The sequence below is a fragment of the Lemur catta genome, chromosome 16 (assembly GCF_020740605.2).
Source record: "Lemur catta isolate mLemCat1 chromosome 16, mLemCat1.pri, whole genome shotgun sequence".
NCBI lineage: Eukaryota > Metazoa > Chordata > Mammalia > Primates > Lemuridae > Lemur > Lemur catta.
Window position 1 is genome coordinate 18,921,957 of NC_059143.1, and position 19,434 is coordinate 18,941,390.

The window sequence follows — 19,434 nt, forward strand, 5'->3', positions numbered from 1 at the left end:
GTCAAGTAGGAAAAGGGAGTTAAAAGAATGACATAATCTCTCTCAAATTAGCACTTTATTACAAAAGAGTACCACTGTTCTACGTAATACATTGCCAGAAAGTTTTATATTCCATATTGTATTTAGATAAAATCTTTTCTGGTTAAGTGGCCATAAGAATTTTTTTAAAGCTATTATTATGCAACCTGTTGACACTTAAAAAGAAAAGGAAAAAAAAACCCTATTATTAAAAAACAAACAAACACGAAACTTGCAATTTATCATCTGGTCATATGTGTGGGTTTTTAATGATTAAAGCTTAAAAGACCATAGTTCCACATTTATTAAAACAAATTCAGAATATAATTTATTGGTATCACAACATTCTAATGAAAATTATAAATAAGAAGTGACCGAGCTCTATAAATTCATTGCTTATAATTAGTAAAAATCAAATCGTGTACTTTTTAGTGAAATGGATAATCTTATTGGACACTGAAGACTTACATTGCCAATACTTGTAAGTCATTCCAATTTGTTTAAAAATATATAAAAAAATCTACTTAAAGTCAGTCCAAAATTAATCCTTTAAACATTTTATAATGTACATTTAAATTATCTTTTCCATGATATAAATGAGAATAAAAGTTTGAGGGTTTAATTTTATTTTTATATTTTAGTAAGACCAGTTCAAACTGGGATATCTATAATTTAACAACCATCTTTCTCTAAACTTTACAGTTTTTATTATTTGTCTCTTATTATTTTATTTTTGCCATAGATGTGCGTTCTCTATAGTGAGTTCTTTGTATATTTCCACTTTCATCTGTATTTACAAAGAGTTGGCAATTCTCGTCTTACCTTTAAAAGAGAATACTGAGGATCAGCTGCAACTTGCATATGATTCCTGTAATTTTCCTCTAACCTGTCAATAATCTCTGATAGAATTTTAAGCTATTATTTATTGAGCACTTACTACAGGCTTCTAATACTCACAATAGTATTCCCATTATCGGCATTTAACAAGTAAGAAATGAAGTTAACTTGCCTCAGGCCATTCAGTTTGATAATTTCTGTGACTTTAGCTTGGTGTAGTCCCTGTAATTCTATCTGAACCAACAGAGAATATGAGTTTTGCTCTAAACTGATGTCCTCCTTCCTTTAGACGAGAGGTGTCTTAACCACTTATCTCCCCTATGCTTTTTTTCCTACTGTTTTTTCCTTGTTTTCCTTCTTACTCCTGTATCACCGAGTGTCCCTTACCCCTTGTTTATCTTGTCACCAAGGAAAGTTCTACATGTCTATGGTTGTCACTTCCCAACGATGTTCTTGCAGTAAGAAAGTCGGTGACTCCAAGACCATGGGATCCGTTTCACTCGCCTGTTCCGGCTGGGCAAGAACTGCCTGCCAAGAGCAGCATCCAGGGAAAAGCCTAGGCGGGGAGGGCCTGTTATCCTGTGCCAAGAGGTAAACCCTGGCCCCATAAAGCGCCTTAGCATTATTAAACATTTTCTATTTGTCAGGCACTTTACAGTCGTTTTTATTGGTTCTTTTTACTGGTTATAACTCTGCATCAAAACTGGGCTCATTTTTACTTTTAATTAAGTGCTTTGAGTGAAGTGGAAATGATTGAAGGCCTTGGGGAGCAAGTCTTCAACTACCAAAGGGTCAGGAAATAGATAAAGAACTGCAGAGACCCAGGACTAGTCCCAGTGAGCGTCAGACCCCCAGCAAGGAGCCAGCCACCGCTCAACCACTGCAGAAAGTGCTCCATGGGGGCTCGCCTTTTGTATGATGAAAATATCCCCGAATCAACTTAAGACTGTAGCTTTCAGCCACCGACGTCTCGGGTGTAGACTGACATTTGCAAGACTGGGCTATTCATTTCATTCTAACCCATAATGTTCCCTTTTCTCTTCCTGGAATTATAAAAGCACAGAAATCACATTAAGATTCTTTCTGTTTTTAAAAGACACATTCATCTATACACTTGTGTTTTGGTGTTCTTTTTTCCCTTAATAGCTAACTGTACCACATTTATAACTTCAGCTATAAAGTACAGCTTAAAAAATACCACTGTATAAGAGGCCTGGAATTGGAATTAGAGCTTTAATTTTGCTTCTTGGTAGGTAGGTTAACTTGAGAAATTACATTCTCTAAGGGTCAGTTTTTCTCATCTGTAGAATGGGTATGACCACAGTCGCTACCTTCCCCCTTTACTTGCTTGTATTCTCTGTATAAAGTGTCACAGAGTCATCACACGGTCAGAGTTTACTCTTCCAGTTACCTGTCCGCCTCTCCCGCAAGACTGAGTGATTCCTCCAAAGAAAAGGGTTTTTTTTCTGTGTCCCCTTGGTCTATCTAGCCCAGTATCTGACACTAGGCACTGCCCCACAAAGCCCTTCGTAAACTGTAAAGCACAATTCACATGTACCTTAGTGATTATGCAGAGTGTGGTCCACAGACCCCAGATGTGAATGAAACACATGAGTTGTAATTAAAACTGTGAAATGGTTCTGGTTCTGAATTTCTTTGGGTTATTGTACATATACTCAATCTTAAACTATGTGGATTAACAATAGGGTTGTTCCAAGTGGCTGATATGTGGTGAAAGGTGGCAGCTTACTTCAAGTTGGGACATCTAAAATACCAGTGTGCTAAGGCTTGCCCAAGAGGGCTGCAATGTTACAGTAAAGAAAAGGCTTACGTTTTTGACAAGGTAACATTTTATTTTATTTTTTGAGTTTCCACATTCCCCTTACACACACTTAAAGTTTAAGTGTTTAGTCTTTCAGTTTGATCAGGCCACCTTTGCTCCCATTTTAAGACACTAATACATACCACTTGCTCTCCAGGGTTTACTTGTCAACAGTCATGACATGAGATAAGACCCTCCTTGCCAGCTAGTCCTTTGGCCTTGCCCTAGGTATTCCACTGTTGTTTCTCCAGTGTCTTCTCTTAAATATTTCTAAGTTATTCCTCACCTCCAAATCCCTACCCTTGCACACAGTAAGTGCTCAATCGATGCTTTATAAATGAATATGATTTTCAGAGTTTTCCTATGTATAGCATTCTCCCTTCGCCTTGTTTTTCTCTTCTTAGATCATCACTCACATTCTAAGAGATGGTTCTAAAAAACATCACTTGAGAGAGTAGTTGCATGATGGGATGGGATTCTATGATTCCATGATCCTTTTCACAAGTTTTTTTTTTTTTTTAAATAACATGAGAAATATACCTGGAACTTTACCACCATCACTAGCCCCGTAAAATCATCTTGAAAAGCATTGATATCTCCAGCTCTGTGAATGCCGTACCGTTAATTACAAAAAATGAACATGTGAAAAAACTCTGGGTTGAGGGAAAAGTGAATAAAGCATAATCAGCTTTTTTGTGTTCTTGTTATACTTTTATTTAGAGCTATGTGTTTCTACAGCAACATATTTTTAAATCGCTATCTCAATCCACTGAAAAATAAACATCCTGCAAATCTCTTTTTTTCTGGAATAAAAAACCAATGAGATATTTGTTCAAGATGAAAGAAAATATCTAAAATGTCTACAATCTATTTAGATATAGTTTTGTCAGAAAGAATACCACAAAATAGAAGCCAATATTCCACATAAGCTAGATTAATAAAACAGAATATTCTAAAAGCCCACAAACTCATCCCATAAGGACTATGCTAGCTGAACATTATATTTAAAGGGCAAACTAATTAGAGGTTATAAATCCCTGCATTGTCACATCAATCATTTCCATTTTATAAGAGCATTTTTGTCACGCTAAAAACAAGTCACAAGAGGTCATTAATTGGTCAGCAGTATTATATCAAAACACCAACCAATTATCCTGACTCTGCAGTCTATTAATATATCTCAATTTTAAATAGAATTTCTATCGATTTATATAGTATCCAAAACAGAAGTCTTGTATTAAAAAACTTTAGTCATTATGCATTAGGGAAATGTAAACACCGTAACATAGGATTAGTCAAATACATGCCCTACCTCTAGAATACTAAAATTAAAAGATTTACAAAGGTTACTGCATAATGTAAGCAACCTTCATATGAAGGTTACATTCATAATATTTTAAGAATCCCAGTATTATGACCACTGCCTTAATCCTAAGCCATTCCAAATAAAATGTCATCTCTTATGAAAAACGGTTGATTTCATTCTGTTCATTGTCGTCTCGTTTCATTTGTGAATCCGCTGGAGTCTGGGCAGCAGTGATGCCCACCAGTGGGCTCTGTAACCCACTTTAGCACTTGAACATCTCCAAGGCTCCGCAGAACAAACCTAGGATGGTGTGGAGCCAAATCGTGCCTGGACCACAGCACATATACTTCTTAAAGCAGAGGAGAGAGAAGCAGGCTTTGGGGCAAGGAGGGAGGAATGCTCGGGTAGGCCGGAGCACAAGAGGCTGCCCTGGGATTTCCCATCTACCAGAACACCAGCAGAAGTGCCAGTGGTCGGAGTCTACGGACGCCCCAGAATTGGAAACAGCAGAGAGGCCCTACACGGCACCCAGACAAGCTACTTCCCAGAGAAAAACTGCAAGCTGAGATTGGGACTTTATGATAAAGATCCACATTTGTTCAAATGTAAAACATTCTGTGCTAAGACAACAAAATGATAGCAACATTCATTAGAGTGCTCCTGTTTTCAGCACTTTTAAAATGGAAGGAAACTCATTTAACACTGACGACCCTATGTGATAGATAGAGACTCTCATCATTCCCATTTGACCAAGGAGGAAGGTGAAGCACAGGAGGTCTGGGCAGAGCTGAGATTTGGTCCAAGGGGTCCAGCTCTAAAGTCTGTTCTTAACCGCTCTGTGATACAGCTTCTCAAATGAGGTTGTTCCAAATCCCAGACCCAGTACAGGCCGATGGCCCCACACAGCAAAACAGAAGCCTGCTACACACTGAAAATATTCTTTTGTGTACTCTGCCTATTTATGTCACTGTTTTGAAATGCTGTGTTTTAACAAGTTCTCTCCTCTTCAGTTGTTCTAGGAAAACACCTACAGTAGTAATGTGATTTAGTGTTCTATCATCTTCTCATTATTGGATTCTTTTATTTGAACAGTTGATAAGAATTTCTGGATCAACAGATCACGGATTGAAAAGCACAGGTTCTAGAATCACACAAGCCTGGGTTCGAATCCCAGCATAGTTACTTACCAGGTGTTAGGACTTAAGTAAGCTTGTCAATATCTGTAATAGGAACCTGAGCTGCCTCCTTTGCAAAATGGAAGTAATACCCATAACTCCTAGAAAGGCTGTGTGAGGATTCAACCAGAGACCGTGTAGACCAGTGCTCAAGATGTTTAGTGCACATAAGCTGCCCAGGAATCCTGTTAACATGCAGGTGCTGATGCAGCAGCACAGCGAAGAGACCCTGCATTTCCCACACGCTCCCAAGTGGTGCAGATGCTATGGTTCGGGGAACCACTTCAAAGCCTTCAGTACATCCCGGTTATTATTAATGATTATATCCCATTCCATAACTACAAGACCAGTTAGAGGTCGTGACCGTTTGCATCAAAACCCTGCAATGAATGAATCATGTTTGTCTCTGCAGACTGCAGCCCAACGACACGAGCGTCTCGTGCGCCCGGCCCTCCCTGCACGCGTCCTGCCTGGATGGGGTCTAACAGGTACTCACTGACCCATGACAGACAGGAACGTGGAAATATCGCGCATTTCCAAGTTACGTTCCTTAAAAGCTACATGTCAAAAATCATAGCAAGTTGAAGTATCAGAATTAATCCACAAGTTCAAGAAACTTGTCCTAAACACTTATTTCTCAGACTATAATAACAAAACAAAGGCTTTATTCCAAGTCTCAAATTCACATATATGTATGCATGTGTGTATGTTTATGTATGAAGATATTACCTATGACCATTTTGTCTAAACAGAGAGTGAGGTAGAGAATATGAAATTAGATTTAAAAATATATCTATATAGTGTGCTTAGCTAGTCTGGTCCCTGGACATAGCGGAAAGGGCCCAAATGGGAAGCAGTGCAATAAATAGGCCCCTTTTTCTCGTGTTAAGAGAGGAAGGATGGGACTGAATGGTGAGACACTGCACTAAGCTGGGCTAAGCCAGGCTGGGGACATGAAGCAAAACTAGAAATTGACGATTACAAGCTTCCAAACCAGTCTTGACATTTTAATTTGGCAGGTGAATTACCCACAAAGGAAGTGACATCTGTCTCTGTCGTTTCCTCAGCATTCCTTTCTCAACCCTTCCCCTTCTCTCCTAAAGGCCTAACACCTAACGCTGTCTTCAGTCTGCCAGCCCCTGCAGGGAGCACATTTTTACTCTCTTCCTCCCAGAGGGGATCAAAACACCTATCATCCAGGGGTCACTGCCAAAGTCAGTGAAAAGCAGGACCATTGACCCCTGAACAACACAGTTTTGAAGTGCATGGGTCCCCTTATAAGCAGATTATTTTCAATAAAAGTAACACTGAGTGTGCCTGCCTCTCCTGCCTCCCCTGCCACCTCCTCCACCTCTTCCGCCTCTGCCACCTGAGACAGCAAGACCCACCCCTCCTCTTCCTCAGCCTACTCAATGTGAAGATGGCAAAGACCTTTACAATGATCACTTCCACTTAATGGACAGTAAAAAGAGTATTTCTTCCTTAAGATTTTCCTAATAACATTTTCTTTTCTCCAGCTTATTTTGTTGTAAGAATACAGTATATAACACATACAACATACAAAATACAAGTTAATCAACTATTTATGGTATTAGGAAGGTTTCCAGTCAATGGATGGTAGGCTATTAATAGTGAAGTTTTGGGGGAATCAAAAGTTATAAGTGGATTTTCAACGGCACAGGGGGTTGGGGCCCCTAAGCCCCAAGTTGTTCAAGGGTCAACTGCAATTCTAGGTGTGAATGAGTCCAGATACTCCCAGGAAAGGCTTGCATTCTGAAGAGGATTTTCAAATGGCATTAGCTCTGTCTTTGGGTGGAGATGGGCTGAGGGGCTGGGGGGGTAGGGATGACTGTGTGGCTCTAGCCTGTCCCCAGTCTTCTTCAAGGTCCTCCCAAGTTCCCTGAGCTCTCCAAGGTTACACAGACAGACTGATCACGAGAGGCCTGCACCATCCTCACACTGCCCTGCTGTACCTTTGAAACTGCCCCACATCCCACAGGATTAAAAACAGCAAAAAGTCACTGCCTGGAGAGAGAGCAGGAACTGAATCGCACATCTCAGGATACAGAGGGTCTCCAGGAAAAGGAAGTTCCCACTGGGGCTGAAAATGTGAAAAACCAGCCCAAAGCACACTGCATACATAGACGAGTTGCCTAAAAGCATGTGTGACTGAAAAGTCCAATTAAGCTCAGACACTCTGGTCTTTCGATACTGTAAGACAGCTCCTACTTTCATTATGTTTGAAAATTCTGTTACCCAAGACTTGGGCAAAATTTAAGATATGTATATGTATATGCATAAAAAAACCAACCAAACCTGTCTGTCACTAATGAAAGCTTGCTGTCATATAAAAATGTGTCTTCTTTGAGGAGAAAGAAAAGGTTGCATCAGGTTGCTAAAACATAAGCTAAAAGGAAGGAAGTCAGACTGTAAAGAAAGTGTTCAACAGAAGGACTTGGAGAATTACTGAAAACCCAGAACACACCTCATTAGGTTCAGCCTCCTGTCGTCCTAGTGGGTATGGCAGGGTCTGACAACCAGTTTACAGTCATGGACATTAGATAATACCTCATATTCAGGTATCATCTCAGCACACAACCTTTGCTGTCATGAGGTTATCTCAAAGGGTTTAAATGCTCACTTATTTCTAGACCGTATAGAAGCTCATTTTCTGTTATAAAGACTCAACAACATTCAGCTCCCATCCTCTCTTGAAGAAGAGTAGGCAAAAGGAAGGAAGCCCTTTATAAATCGGAAAACCCAAAAGAAATTTATAAAGCCTAAAACTTTAAAAGGTCACCTGTTTCCACTCTGATGCTCATGAATCAAAGCAGAGAATTACTTCAGCTTTAAGGGTTAAGAGTCCACTAACTTGCCCAGCCTCTGCAAATCTCCCTAGAGGGCAAGGACTGAATCCTGCTCCTCTGTGCAGCATTTAATAAGCAGAAAGATGCTTAATTAACAGTGGTTGAATTTAATTCAGCATCTTAGAACACCAGAACTGTTAAAAAAAAAAATGTGCCAGTGTAATGTTTAAATCCTAAAGCTATATTTTCTTTCATTTTAGTTTATCAGGGTCAACCAATATACCTTTTTGGACCAATTAATTCACACTATCCTATCCCTTATGTAAATTCTCCAAAGAAGTCTTTAAAAAGGCATCTTGACTAATTGGTATAATGCAGTGAATAATAAGTCAAGAGAAGTAAAATAGGTTCTAGCATATGACAGACCACAGATTACTACTTTACACATTCGGTCCTAAGATTTTTAACACGTAACTACATCAGAACTTCTATATTGATCACACCTTTGAAATGGCAGTTAAGACTCCAAACAGATTACCTGAAACTCAAGTTTTATTGTACTACTGAAGTAGGGCTTTGACTGGCTTCTGCCAACGTGAAAACTACAACTAGGAGTCTCACATACAACTAGAGGTCCTATGAAAAGAAGGGCTTCTTCCTGCTTGGCATCTTAGTAATGACAAGAGGATGGCCTTTACGTGACATTTACTTGGGGAGCCAGGTTTTAAAAGTCAGGGAGATACAGCGATTTAAGTTTTAGATGCATAGGATCCACTTTGTTGTTTGGCAGCAAATACTTCTTTATCTATTTCATAGATCAGCTTGAATAGACAGTGAACTGACATTTAATGTGGATTTGTATCAATTTAAAATAATACAACCAAATACTAACTGCAGTATTAATGCATGAATTTACAAAAGAGGATATAAGCATACAGATTTCTTTCCCAGAATGACTGTTATAAAACACTGAACGCATCACCTCTTAACTGTCTTTACTTTGATCTAGTTAAAATAGGTAAGGAGGCCAAAATCTTGCCAAAGAGACTACTTGCCAAGTGGAAAGCTGATTAATTTATAGATTCCTGGTACAAAAGCCAAAATAATAAGTGCTCGGTAACCATTTTCTGAATGAATGAAGAAAGTTACATACTTATGTACAGGATATTTAGTTTCTCCACCACCTGGACTTTTAATAAAGGAGATCAAACATTCTTACAGTAGAAAAACCAATGTAGTCACAAACTAATATTAAAAATTAGAAACATGCCCATTTTAAAAAAGGCAGTTAATCCTAATAACTCCAAATAACAACTGCAAGGAAGTCTTGCTACAATTGCTCTACTCCTTCCAAGTTTATAAAAGTTTGATTCCATTTATAAGGAAAAAAAAGTATCCCTCGCTCCTACTCTTCAAATTCAAAATAAGACTTTAGCAATTATTTCAGTATTACATAAAATGCATGCTTTTTTCTATTAAGTAGATAGATTAAATATTCCTTTCTCCTTCCTACAACAGCACCTGAGTGAAACCTGGATTCCCAGAGCTGTCAGCCTCTGGCTTCTCCTCAAAGGTAAGTTAATGAACAACTAACTGTGCATCTGTTTAGAGGCTGCTCCTATTTCCAGCTTGGAAACTGTAAGGACCAACTCTGGCCGGCAGTGAACACAAACAGGGCACGTGCACCACCACCCCAGCATCTTTTCACTAGCAGATTTACCCCTTACAGAATTCCTTAACAGTATTTCTGGAAATAATCTGGGTTAGAGTCAAGCAAGTACAACTCAAGACACCTTTGTCACAGCTTGCCAGTGCTTCTAAGTATGTTTCACAGTGAGCTAATTTTCACATTTTTGTTTGGGACAGCCTACAAAAACTTAAGCGACAAAACTATGACAGTAAGTATCTAAACTTCTCTTAGTGTTTTTTTTTTTCCTCTGTGAATGATAAAGAACATAATTACAAATCTCCATCATCCATCTAAGCTGAAGTACTGTTCTCTGAGGCAGGAAAAATGCTGCATTTTTATGCAAAGACAACAGCTATGAAGATGGATAATATAACCCTAAACCTTTTAAAATGGACCCTGTAATCTCCACCTGGGAGCTAGCAAGCTGCACCAATAACTGCATCCTCCTAGATCACAACAGCTATGTGAGGGAAAGAGGCAACTGAAACTACTTTTAACACAACCATTCAAGAGAATTAAAGAGTGGACCGATTAAAGCAACCATCACAACCATTACCACACTCCTTCTCCCCAAAAGGCAGATACTTCACTTGAATAAAAATCACAAATTCCACAATCTTTGTTAATCCCGGAGTGCATTCATTTTTCAACCAGTTCTATAAAATGACAAACTTATCACCCTCAAGAAGTAAAAAGTACATGCATTTAAAGTAGCAGGCTCTTCATCTTTTGAAAAACTTGCAACATTAGAAAAGAAAACAAAACATCAGTGTGTGATCTCTCTGTTATGAAGAAGTCTATAATATAGTCAACAATGGAATTCAGTGTGATACCACTTGATGAGGTCCAGTCAGTATTAGGCTAGAGAGCCTATGTTTATAATTAAGTAATAATGACTGAAGCTTGAGGTACACAGGGCATTTCCTGGAGATTAATGACCAGCCAGAAGAGTTGATGACCTAAAGTAATACCACAGGCCAGCAACCTCTGCCAGTCATTAATTCCCAGGAAATGCCCTGAACCTCAGTCCTTATAGGGATTTTAATAAATATAGAAAGAAAAAGTTTAATACCGACTTTCCACTTAAACAACATCCATTTCATAGATTGCTCAGACTTCAAAAAGTGAGTTCCACAGCAGTTACTAAAGAGTGCCCTTAAACCTCTTAATGCTGATTTTCAAAAAAATTTACTCTCACATAAGTGAAATATGTGGAAACAGAACTTTTTGTAGCATTTTAACGAACAGGGATATAGAGCTAAGATCATGTTTGAGAGCTATAATAATCACATAAGCAACATAGGGACACTCAAATCTGTATTTAACTTGGGAGTTACCTGACGATAACTCAAGAATAATAAAAGCATCAGTACACAGTTTTATAGAACTGATTTATCTTACTAAGGTAAATAAAAGATTGCGGCCAAGGGGTTGCATTCCTTAAAACAAAACCAATGAAACAAAACTCCCTAATCTTCTGTGGATCTTTAAGTCATGATTCTATGTAACACTGGTGTCAAGAAACTGGCAGACAGATGCCAGTAGAGAAACTGTTTATTAATCCAAGCACATATATGCTTTAGTAAACTTTCTTAGGCTTTTAACTCTTAATTAATCAGTTGCTACTCTAAACCAGGACATTTCAAGGGTTTTTACATTATCAGAAGAATGTGAACATTTATTTTTGCTTTCAAAGAAAAAGCAAACCCAAATTCTCCTCTCCACTCTTAAAACTCTCTAACACAACCTATCTGCCAGAAATGTACTACGCACACCAGAAGTACAGAAAGACATACAGCCTACAGGTCTTGTGTATCTTAGAGAACTTCGGTGTTTATATCACCATCCATAGCCCCTTTCTCAGTTGGCCTTGAGGCTTGCCGAATAGCTGCTGAACGTTTGAAAGGGTCAGTTTGTCCAGAACTGGAATTTCCACTTTGGAAAAAGCATAGAGGTACCTGACATCTGTTCCTAGAGGACTTGCACTATACTCCTACACTAACAGTCAAAATTCCTACTTCTGCTTGATGGCGGGGGAGGTCAAAGTTGTAAAAACCTCCAGTGGCTACAGAGGTAACCAAAGAAACCCAAAGACCTCTGGTTCTGGCTCCTAGAGTATCCCCCAAAATGAATATAACATTAATGCTCATGAATATATTCCTCTAGGAAAAATAATGAGAGAAGCACCTAACACTTTAGGCCCCAGTCCTGTCCTAGAATTTGGTATTGCTTAGAATTAAATAATTTTAGGGTTGAAATAGCTCCCTCATCTTTTTTAAGGACACTGAAGCCCTGGGAGATGAACTGATTTGCCCAAGCTGGCTCAGCTTCTAGGCTGGCACTCTTACTCTATCTACTTTCTGAGTCTTATGTGCCTCTCACATGGTGTGCTCTGTGGGGCTAGGGACACACAGCAATGCTTGCAGTGCCCCCTGCGCTGGGCACCACAGGCCACACTCCAGTTACCAGGGTCCCACCTGAATACTAACTTCAACTTCAGGAAACTGCACCCCAAACGTCACTTTACATTCGACTACACGGTTACAGTATCAGCTGGCACTCAACTGCCAGGCTCTCCACTCTCCACCCCTTTTCTTATAAAAAGAAAGCTACAGGAAGTGGGATTGGCACGTTTTCTTTTTAATAATCTTGTAACTGTTTTTCTACCAAGTTATGGTGAATATGTAATAGAGTATTTTAACGGTTACTTTATTCAAATGTTTTCAGTAATTGCATCTTTTATATGGGCAGTGCCTCCCCTCACTCTTTGCCATATAAAACTCATGCATTCAATGAAGACAGGCTGCAAGAGTGAGCTAATCCTTTTGTTCTGAGAACTTTGAAGTTTTTCTCCTTACTGTGTAGCAGTGATTTGTTAGGTAGCATGCCCTCTCTCACATCTTTTAAGGTTAGGTGGAAACTTTCCCCCGAAAAGCACGAAGAGAGTTAAGCTTCTAAGGGTGAAATCAAATTCGATTCAGTATATCACCTACTTTTAAAAACTTCCCCCCAACCCAGACCTGCATTCGCACAAAAGTTAGTCCCAAAGTGGTACCAGAGAAACATTTCATGCATAGAGTTTGGTTTGGTTACCTGGGTGGGGGAAACAATAGCAGGTGAAACTACTGTGGGAGAATTGGTGCTTCTGTGCCCATTGGCTTCTGGAAGAAGAGGCAGGGGGTCGTGTTTCACGGAAACCACCACCACCGCATCCACAGGCTCCGAGGGGCGGATACAAAGTCTTTTGGGGGAAGAGGGACCGCAGATGTCCCCCGACCCGAACACCGACTCGTACAGGGCGCGCTTGGGCGCAGCCTCGGATTTCACGTCGGGCCCGACCTGGCTGTCTTTAGGGAGGATGTACGCGTTCCCCAGCGAGGGCGGCTGGGGGCGGTGGTGGTGGGAGGGATGGGTGGGGGGATGGTGGGAGTGGTGGCGAGCCGCCCCGTTCAGAGCCTCAGCGTAGCAGCCCTGCGGGGCGGGCGAGCCCAGCTTGGTGCCGATGCCCGCGATGCTGTTGAGCGTGGCGATGGAGACGGCGCCGATGCAGTGGTTGGTGTAGGTCTTGGAGAGCTTTGCCGCCTTGGAAAGCATCTGCATCCTGGTGCCCAGCAAGTTCTTGCCGATGGCTTTGTTCTCGTACCAGGTCACATCGCCCTCGCTGCAGTGATCCCGGGGCCGCTGGAAGAACGCCTTGCAGAGAGGGTTGCGCTTCGACAGGTACTTGACGAAGCTGGCATAGGGGCAGAACTCGGTGCCGGTCTCGTACATGCGGGGCAAGTTCTCCTCGTCGCTGCTCTCAGCGCGCTTCTTGCTCCACGACGAAGAGCGCGACTTGTGGTAAGGCCCGAGGGACTTAAAGTAGACGAACTTGCGACCGTCCTCGTCCATGGCCAGTCCAAAAGAGTCCTCCTCCAGTTCGCGCTGGTTCTCGCGGCCGCGCGTGCAGAAGTACATGCACGTCTCGAACCAGACCTTGTTGAGCAGCCCAAACGGGGTGTTGGTGCTGAAGACGTTGGAGGTGTACAGCTTGCGCAGGTCGGCGCGCGTGATGGCTTGCTTCTGCACCACCGGCCCGGCGCCCTGCTCCTCGAGCTTGCGGATGACCGCGGCCAGCGTCAGGTTGGCGCTGCGCAGCTCGGGGTCCTTGGTGAGGTCGAGCGTGCGACAGTACGGGGGCTCGTTGAGGTAGCGGTTGAGGGAGCTGCGGATGCTGATGAGCGACGACTTGCTGTAGAGCTGGCCGCTTTTGGAGCGGGCCTCGGCGTAGAAGGAGCGCAGCACGCGGCACAGCGCCCCCTTGTCCATGGTCTCGAAGTCCGGGCTCTGCGCCTTCTCGCTCAGGTACTCCCGGAAGATGCGCACGGCGTAGCGGGTGGCCAGCCGGGTGTTCTCGCTCAGCCGGGCCCGCTCGGGGCGCTGCAGGACGTCGGGGTCCATCTCCGCGCCGTCCCCGGGCGGCCCGCCGCGGGCCCGGGGCGCCAGCAGTCGCGGCGGCGCCTCGGGCTCCAGCGCGGCGCTCTGGTCCATATTGATCATATGGACCGGCTCGGGCTCCAGCTCCTCCCCGGCCGAGTCCTCAGGCTCCAGGGGCTCGTCCCAGTCCAGCCCCATCTCCTCCTCTTCCTCCTCCTCCTCGTCCTCCTCCAGCCCCCCACCTCCGTCCTCCTCCTCCTCCTCGTCCCCCGTTATCTGCACCTCCTGGATCTCGTCCTCCTCCTCTTCTTCCTCCTCCTCCTCTCCCGCGCTGCAGTAGTGCGGGCGGCCGTGGCGGCGGCCACGGCCCCCAGCACCGCGCTCGCCCTCGCCCCGCTCCCCATTGTTCTCGGCGGCGGCGGCGGCGGCGCTGGCGCTGCCGCCCGCGCTGGTGTTACAGTCCCCGCTGCCAGGCATTCTCGCCATATTGCCGTCTCTCTGCCAGTCCTCGGGCAGGGCGCATGCGCTATATTGGACCGCAGCGCTGAGAGCTTTTGTGTTTAATGACCTTCAGCTACCGGGAGGCAAAGCCGGGCTCTTAAAGGAGCCGCGCTCCAATTGTCATTCTGGAGCGCCGCTCCGGAGGGGCAGCGGTGCGCAGGGGATGGAGGGGAGGGGACGGGAGGTAGGGGTAAGTTAGACGGGGAGAGATAGCGTAGAGGCCGGAGGCTGGCAGGACCTTCTTCCTCCCCCACCCAGCTCCCCACTCTAAGAAAACTTTGTAGGAAAAAAAAAAAAGGAAGGGGAGGGAGAGCTGTCGGTGGGGGCGAAACACTCCCAACTTACCCTCTGGCGGAGTATTGCGCGGGCCCGGGCGGGAGAGGGAGGGCCGGTGGGAGGGCGGGATGGTCTCGCTTCTCTAAGTAATGCCTGAGGAGCAGTGCCCCTTCCACCGCCCCCTCATTGCCCCCCGGAGCCGGGGGGTCGGGGCGGCGGCTGCGCCGGGCGGGCCGCGGGTGCTGCTGCGAGAAGTCGGAGTCTGGGGCCGCCCGGAGCGGAGCGGAGCAGGCAGGTTAATGAGCAGGGTGGAGGAGGCACGGCGAGGCCCCGCACCCTCTCTGCGCCCGCGGCCAGGGCGCAGCGGGCGAGGCTTGGGAGCGGGATGGGGCTGGTGGCGGCGGCTCCCCCACCTACTTGCTGGCGGCGAGGCGCAGGGGCCTGGGGCCAGCCGCGCGGCTCCCAGCTCCCTTTCCGACTCAAACACGCCCCACATCAGCCTCATCCCTTTCGACTTTTCCAACAGCCACATTTAAGCTGTCATTAAAGACCTGAGGCGCTCCCTGTAGGTCTGGGGCAAGTCCGCGCCGGTCCAGCCAGCCCCGGGAAGGAGCAAGAAAGAAAGACTGGGAGGGGCAGGTGGGAGGGGAGACGAGGGAAGTGGCGCTCGGGACCCCAGGGGACCCCTCCCCACCCGCCCAGGCCGCCGCCGTCCCTGCCCTGAGGCAAACTGACACAACTCCCTAGGGCGAGGCGCTCCACCAAGTTGGAGCTAAACTACTGCAAAGGCCCGTCGGGTGGGCGAGCGCGCGGGCGGAAAAAGTGAACTTGGGTCTCGGCCGCCCCCGCCGCCGCCACAGTTCGGCGATTCGGATCCCGAGCGCGCTCTCACTCCAAGTTTGCCAACCGCCATTCGTTCGCCCTCGGGGCTGCGCTGCCTCTGGCGCGCGGGGGCGGGCACCTCGGAAACTGGAAAGGCAGCCAAAGAGCTCGCCGGGTCCCGCTTTCCCATAGGAGACACTGCCCCACTTCCAGCCAAACGCCCGCCCCCGGCGCGCCCAGGCTCCGGGCGCGTCCTTGTGTCGCCGCCTCCCGCTCTCCCGGCCCAGGGGCAGCGTCCCAGAGCCGCCTGGGACCTCGGCTGTTCGCTTTGGCGGCACAGCCCAGGCCACCTCCGGAGCTCGCACTGCATTCTAACTTTTTCCTCCTTGGCCAGTCCCAGTGTCCCCAGGCGCGCTGGCCAGCTCCAAGTCCCTGGGACGAGGGGAACCGCCTGAGTTAGGTCCTAGTTAGGCCCCCATGCCCGGCCGGCCCTCCTGGGAGGCAGCCTCGCCAGCTCCTCAAGAGGTTCCTCGAATCTGCCTTCAAGTCCAAATTCTCGGCAGTTTGGCTGTGGGAGTCATGTCAACTGCCCGTTCCCCCTTCCCTGGCCCTCCCGTCTTGCTTTCTGGGCGGTTGATGATTTTATGCATCAATAGAAACCTATCCATCAATTTGTAATTTAAAAAAAAAAAAAAAAGGAAAAAGGGGAGACTAGGTCTCTGCGCCTAAGTAGGATTTGGCGGTGTCTTTTCTCCAGCGATTGCTGCTCGCCTTCCGCGTGCCTCCCCGGCCCTGGACGCCGCGGAGCGTTGGGGAGAGCGCGCCAGGTGTGAAACAAGTTAGAGCAAGTCTCTGCCTCGCGGGCCGCCCCCGACTGCTCGGGGAAACACACGCACACACTCTCTCACACACACTCTCACATTTCTGCCCTGCTCTCCTCGGAGAACCATCCCGAATTGTCCCCAAGGTGCGGCTGGAGAGGTGGCCGGCTTTGTTCGCAGTGCGCTGCCCTCCCCATCGTCCCCGCAAACATGCAGAAAGGCGTGTTTGTTCCCCGGAGGCTGGGGCAGTGGGCAGCTAAGTTAGTTGCACACACGGACAAGCACATACGAGCTGGCACACACCAGTCACACACGGCTACTTCCGGAGGGCTGGCCCTTTGTCCCAGGACGCTACCAGGTTTGGGGGCTATCGGACGCTGGCGCGGAGAATTTCAAGGGTGCGGAGAACTCAGGTGGGCGCCTGGCAAGTTACCTACCAGGGGCTGCTCTCCCGCGGCCCTCACCGCGAGCACGGTGAGCCGGGGGCGGCGCCGGCTCCGGGCTGCGCTCCCAGGCTTGGCCCGGGGACCCGGGCCCGCGCTCCGCCCCCGGAGCGCAGCAGCTCCCCAGGCCTCCCCACCTCCGCGGGCGGTGGGGTCCACCCCCTTCACACTAGCTCCCCTCCCCTCTGGGCGAGCTGCTTTGAATTGCTCGCAGTTTGCCGGAGGCGGTGTGCTGGGTTGGACGCTCCGGGAAACAAAGCAACCAAAAACAGCTCCCAGTTGACGTCAACTTATTTCCAGAAAAGAAAATAGTTTTGTGCTCCCGGGACAAAATACCCCCTAGGGCAGGTCTCTACTGGCAAAAGCCAGGGGAGGGGGGTGGGGAATAGCAGAACCGAAAAACCCCTAGCGCAAATAACTTTTTAACGGACTTGGAAAAGCAGCAATTTCAGGTGCTGCCCGGCCAGTCTGCAAACAACGGGCAGGACCCTCGCTTAAATTAGACACGAAAAGCGCACCTTGGAAAATATGCCTTGGCCTGACTGTCGGGCGACTGTGGATCGGTTTCGTCGCACCAGCTCCGGAAACGCTACCAACATTCTTTGCCCATAATGATACTTCATCAAATACTGGAAAAGACCTCTTCAAGCTGGTACCTACAGTAGTCATCGGCAAGAACACCCAGAAAAACTAAGCAGTCATGCACTCTTCTTCCCTCTGACCTCCCCCCACGCCAAAAAGTTGCTTAATTTTTAAAACCCAATAACACAAAATTACAGTTGAGTTCATAAAGTAGTTCAATTCCAAGTTTAATAAATGATCCAGCCAAAACATCCTGTGATTCCATACACTCAGTTCCAAAATGAGAGAATCAAAAAGGCTTTCTTATTATTTTCGTAGAGAGGCAATATTGGTTGTCGTTCTGCCTATCAGTCCAGCATCTGATTCCTCCACTTGACTCTTCAGCATCATGAAGTCCATTCAGCCCTGCAGTATGACAACTGACAGTTGCCCGGTTCACCCCTTTGAAAGGTCGCTTTATTTCTTGTGCAGGGTGCAGGGCTTCTTTATTATAAAAAATAATTCCAGTACTATATGGAACATTTATTGCAATCATTTAACTGTCAGAACTCTCTGCTATAAACTACTGTTAAGATGTTTACAACTACAATATTCGTGCTTCTCCATTTGTCAGAATAGTTGAAAATAGTGACGGTTATTTTGGGAAGAAGAACTCCAAACGTTTACCCCTCATTTTCTAACCCATCTGCTTCCATTTCAGGTTCACACTTTATGAAAGGTTACACCATATAGAAACAGTCAGTGCTTCCTCCTTTCTGCTTGCAGTCTTCTGAGCATCATCTGTTATTATACTCGAGAGAGTTGCTTTTTATCTGCCTGTTTCCTCTACCAAACCAATACACCTTTGTAGTTTCAGGCTAGTGCCTGGGGCGTGGTGAGCACACCAGTCATTTATATTGAATGAATGAATGAATGAACAGGATCTGTGTTTAGTTAAGCCTATGGTTAGCAGGAAAGTTTTTTGTGAAAAATCTAAAATATCATGAATCTGAATTTCTATATTAAAAATCAGACAAAAAGTAACTATACAAGGCTACATTATTGTTTACAAGTTAAAATGAATTTAATGGCTGTTTCGGATTAGTCTCTCCTTATCATTAATTCCTTCCCCTAGTGGACCACACTGTTGAAAGTAGAGTTAGGGACCATTTTCTCACAGTGGAGTCAATGTCGACCCTTCTGAAGGCAGATCTGGGGATGGAGGTGTCTATGTATTAAGAGAGGTGGGTTGGGGAGGATTTCAATTGGTAAATTTAAGGAATTTTGTGGGCTCTTGAGTGCAGAGCCCAGAAAAAGCATTTAGGTCATCACTTCAAAGAGATAAATCAAGACAGAAAGCTATACTCTCTTGATTTGATTACTAAAAGATTCATAAAGTGCTTTGGAGGTTAAATATGAATTCAAATGGAAGCTATTTTGACATATCTTTGTTTCAAAGTTTCACTATTAATTCTGTTGAATTCAATGGAAGATCATTTTGAGTAATGTCTTTTGAACTCAAAATGAGTGAAAACTGAACCCATGTAATCTAAGTGGAAGAAAGAAAAAATAACTCCACAAGAGCAGAAACTATGTCTTATTTATTCCTGTATCCTCCAGTTCATTTCTAATTCAGTTTCTTGTATTATTTCAGCAAGGTGGCTGGCACATAGTAGACTTTCAATAAACATACACATAATTTTATGTGGGGAGAAAACTAACCTCGACAAAAGATTATGCAGCAGAGTGGTTAAAAGCTTTATCTCTGAAACCAGCCTCCCTGGGTTTGGGTCCTAGTTTGCCCTACCACTCACTGTTTTGCATGGCTGAGTTCTCTCACTGTTGTATTATCTGGGTGATGATAATAATAATGTCCCTACCTCAGAGGACTGTCTTGAGACTTAAATAAATTAATATGCACAAAGCACTTAACACAGTG

General features: G+C 45.2%; 1 protein-coding gene across 3 annotated transcripts in view; it reads right to left on the reverse strand.

Moving 5' to 3' along the window:
- The window catches only part of KCTD1 (potassium channel tetramerization domain containing 1), an 87,763-nt gene extending 70,747 nt beyond the window's left edge, over window positions 1-17,016 (reverse strand). Inside the window, exon 1 of one of the 3 annotated variants that reach the window (XM_045527336.1) lies at window positions 16,929-17,016. Coding sequence is in view for 1 of the 3 variants with exons in the window: in XM_045527335.1 (XP_045383291.1) it covers window positions 12,749-14,557 (1,809 nt within the window). In the remaining 2 variants the exon portion in view is untranslated. The other 2 variants (XM_045527337.1, XM_045527335.1) reach the window with 2 other exon arrangements.
- Window positions 17,017-19,434: the final 2,418 nt, after the last annotated feature.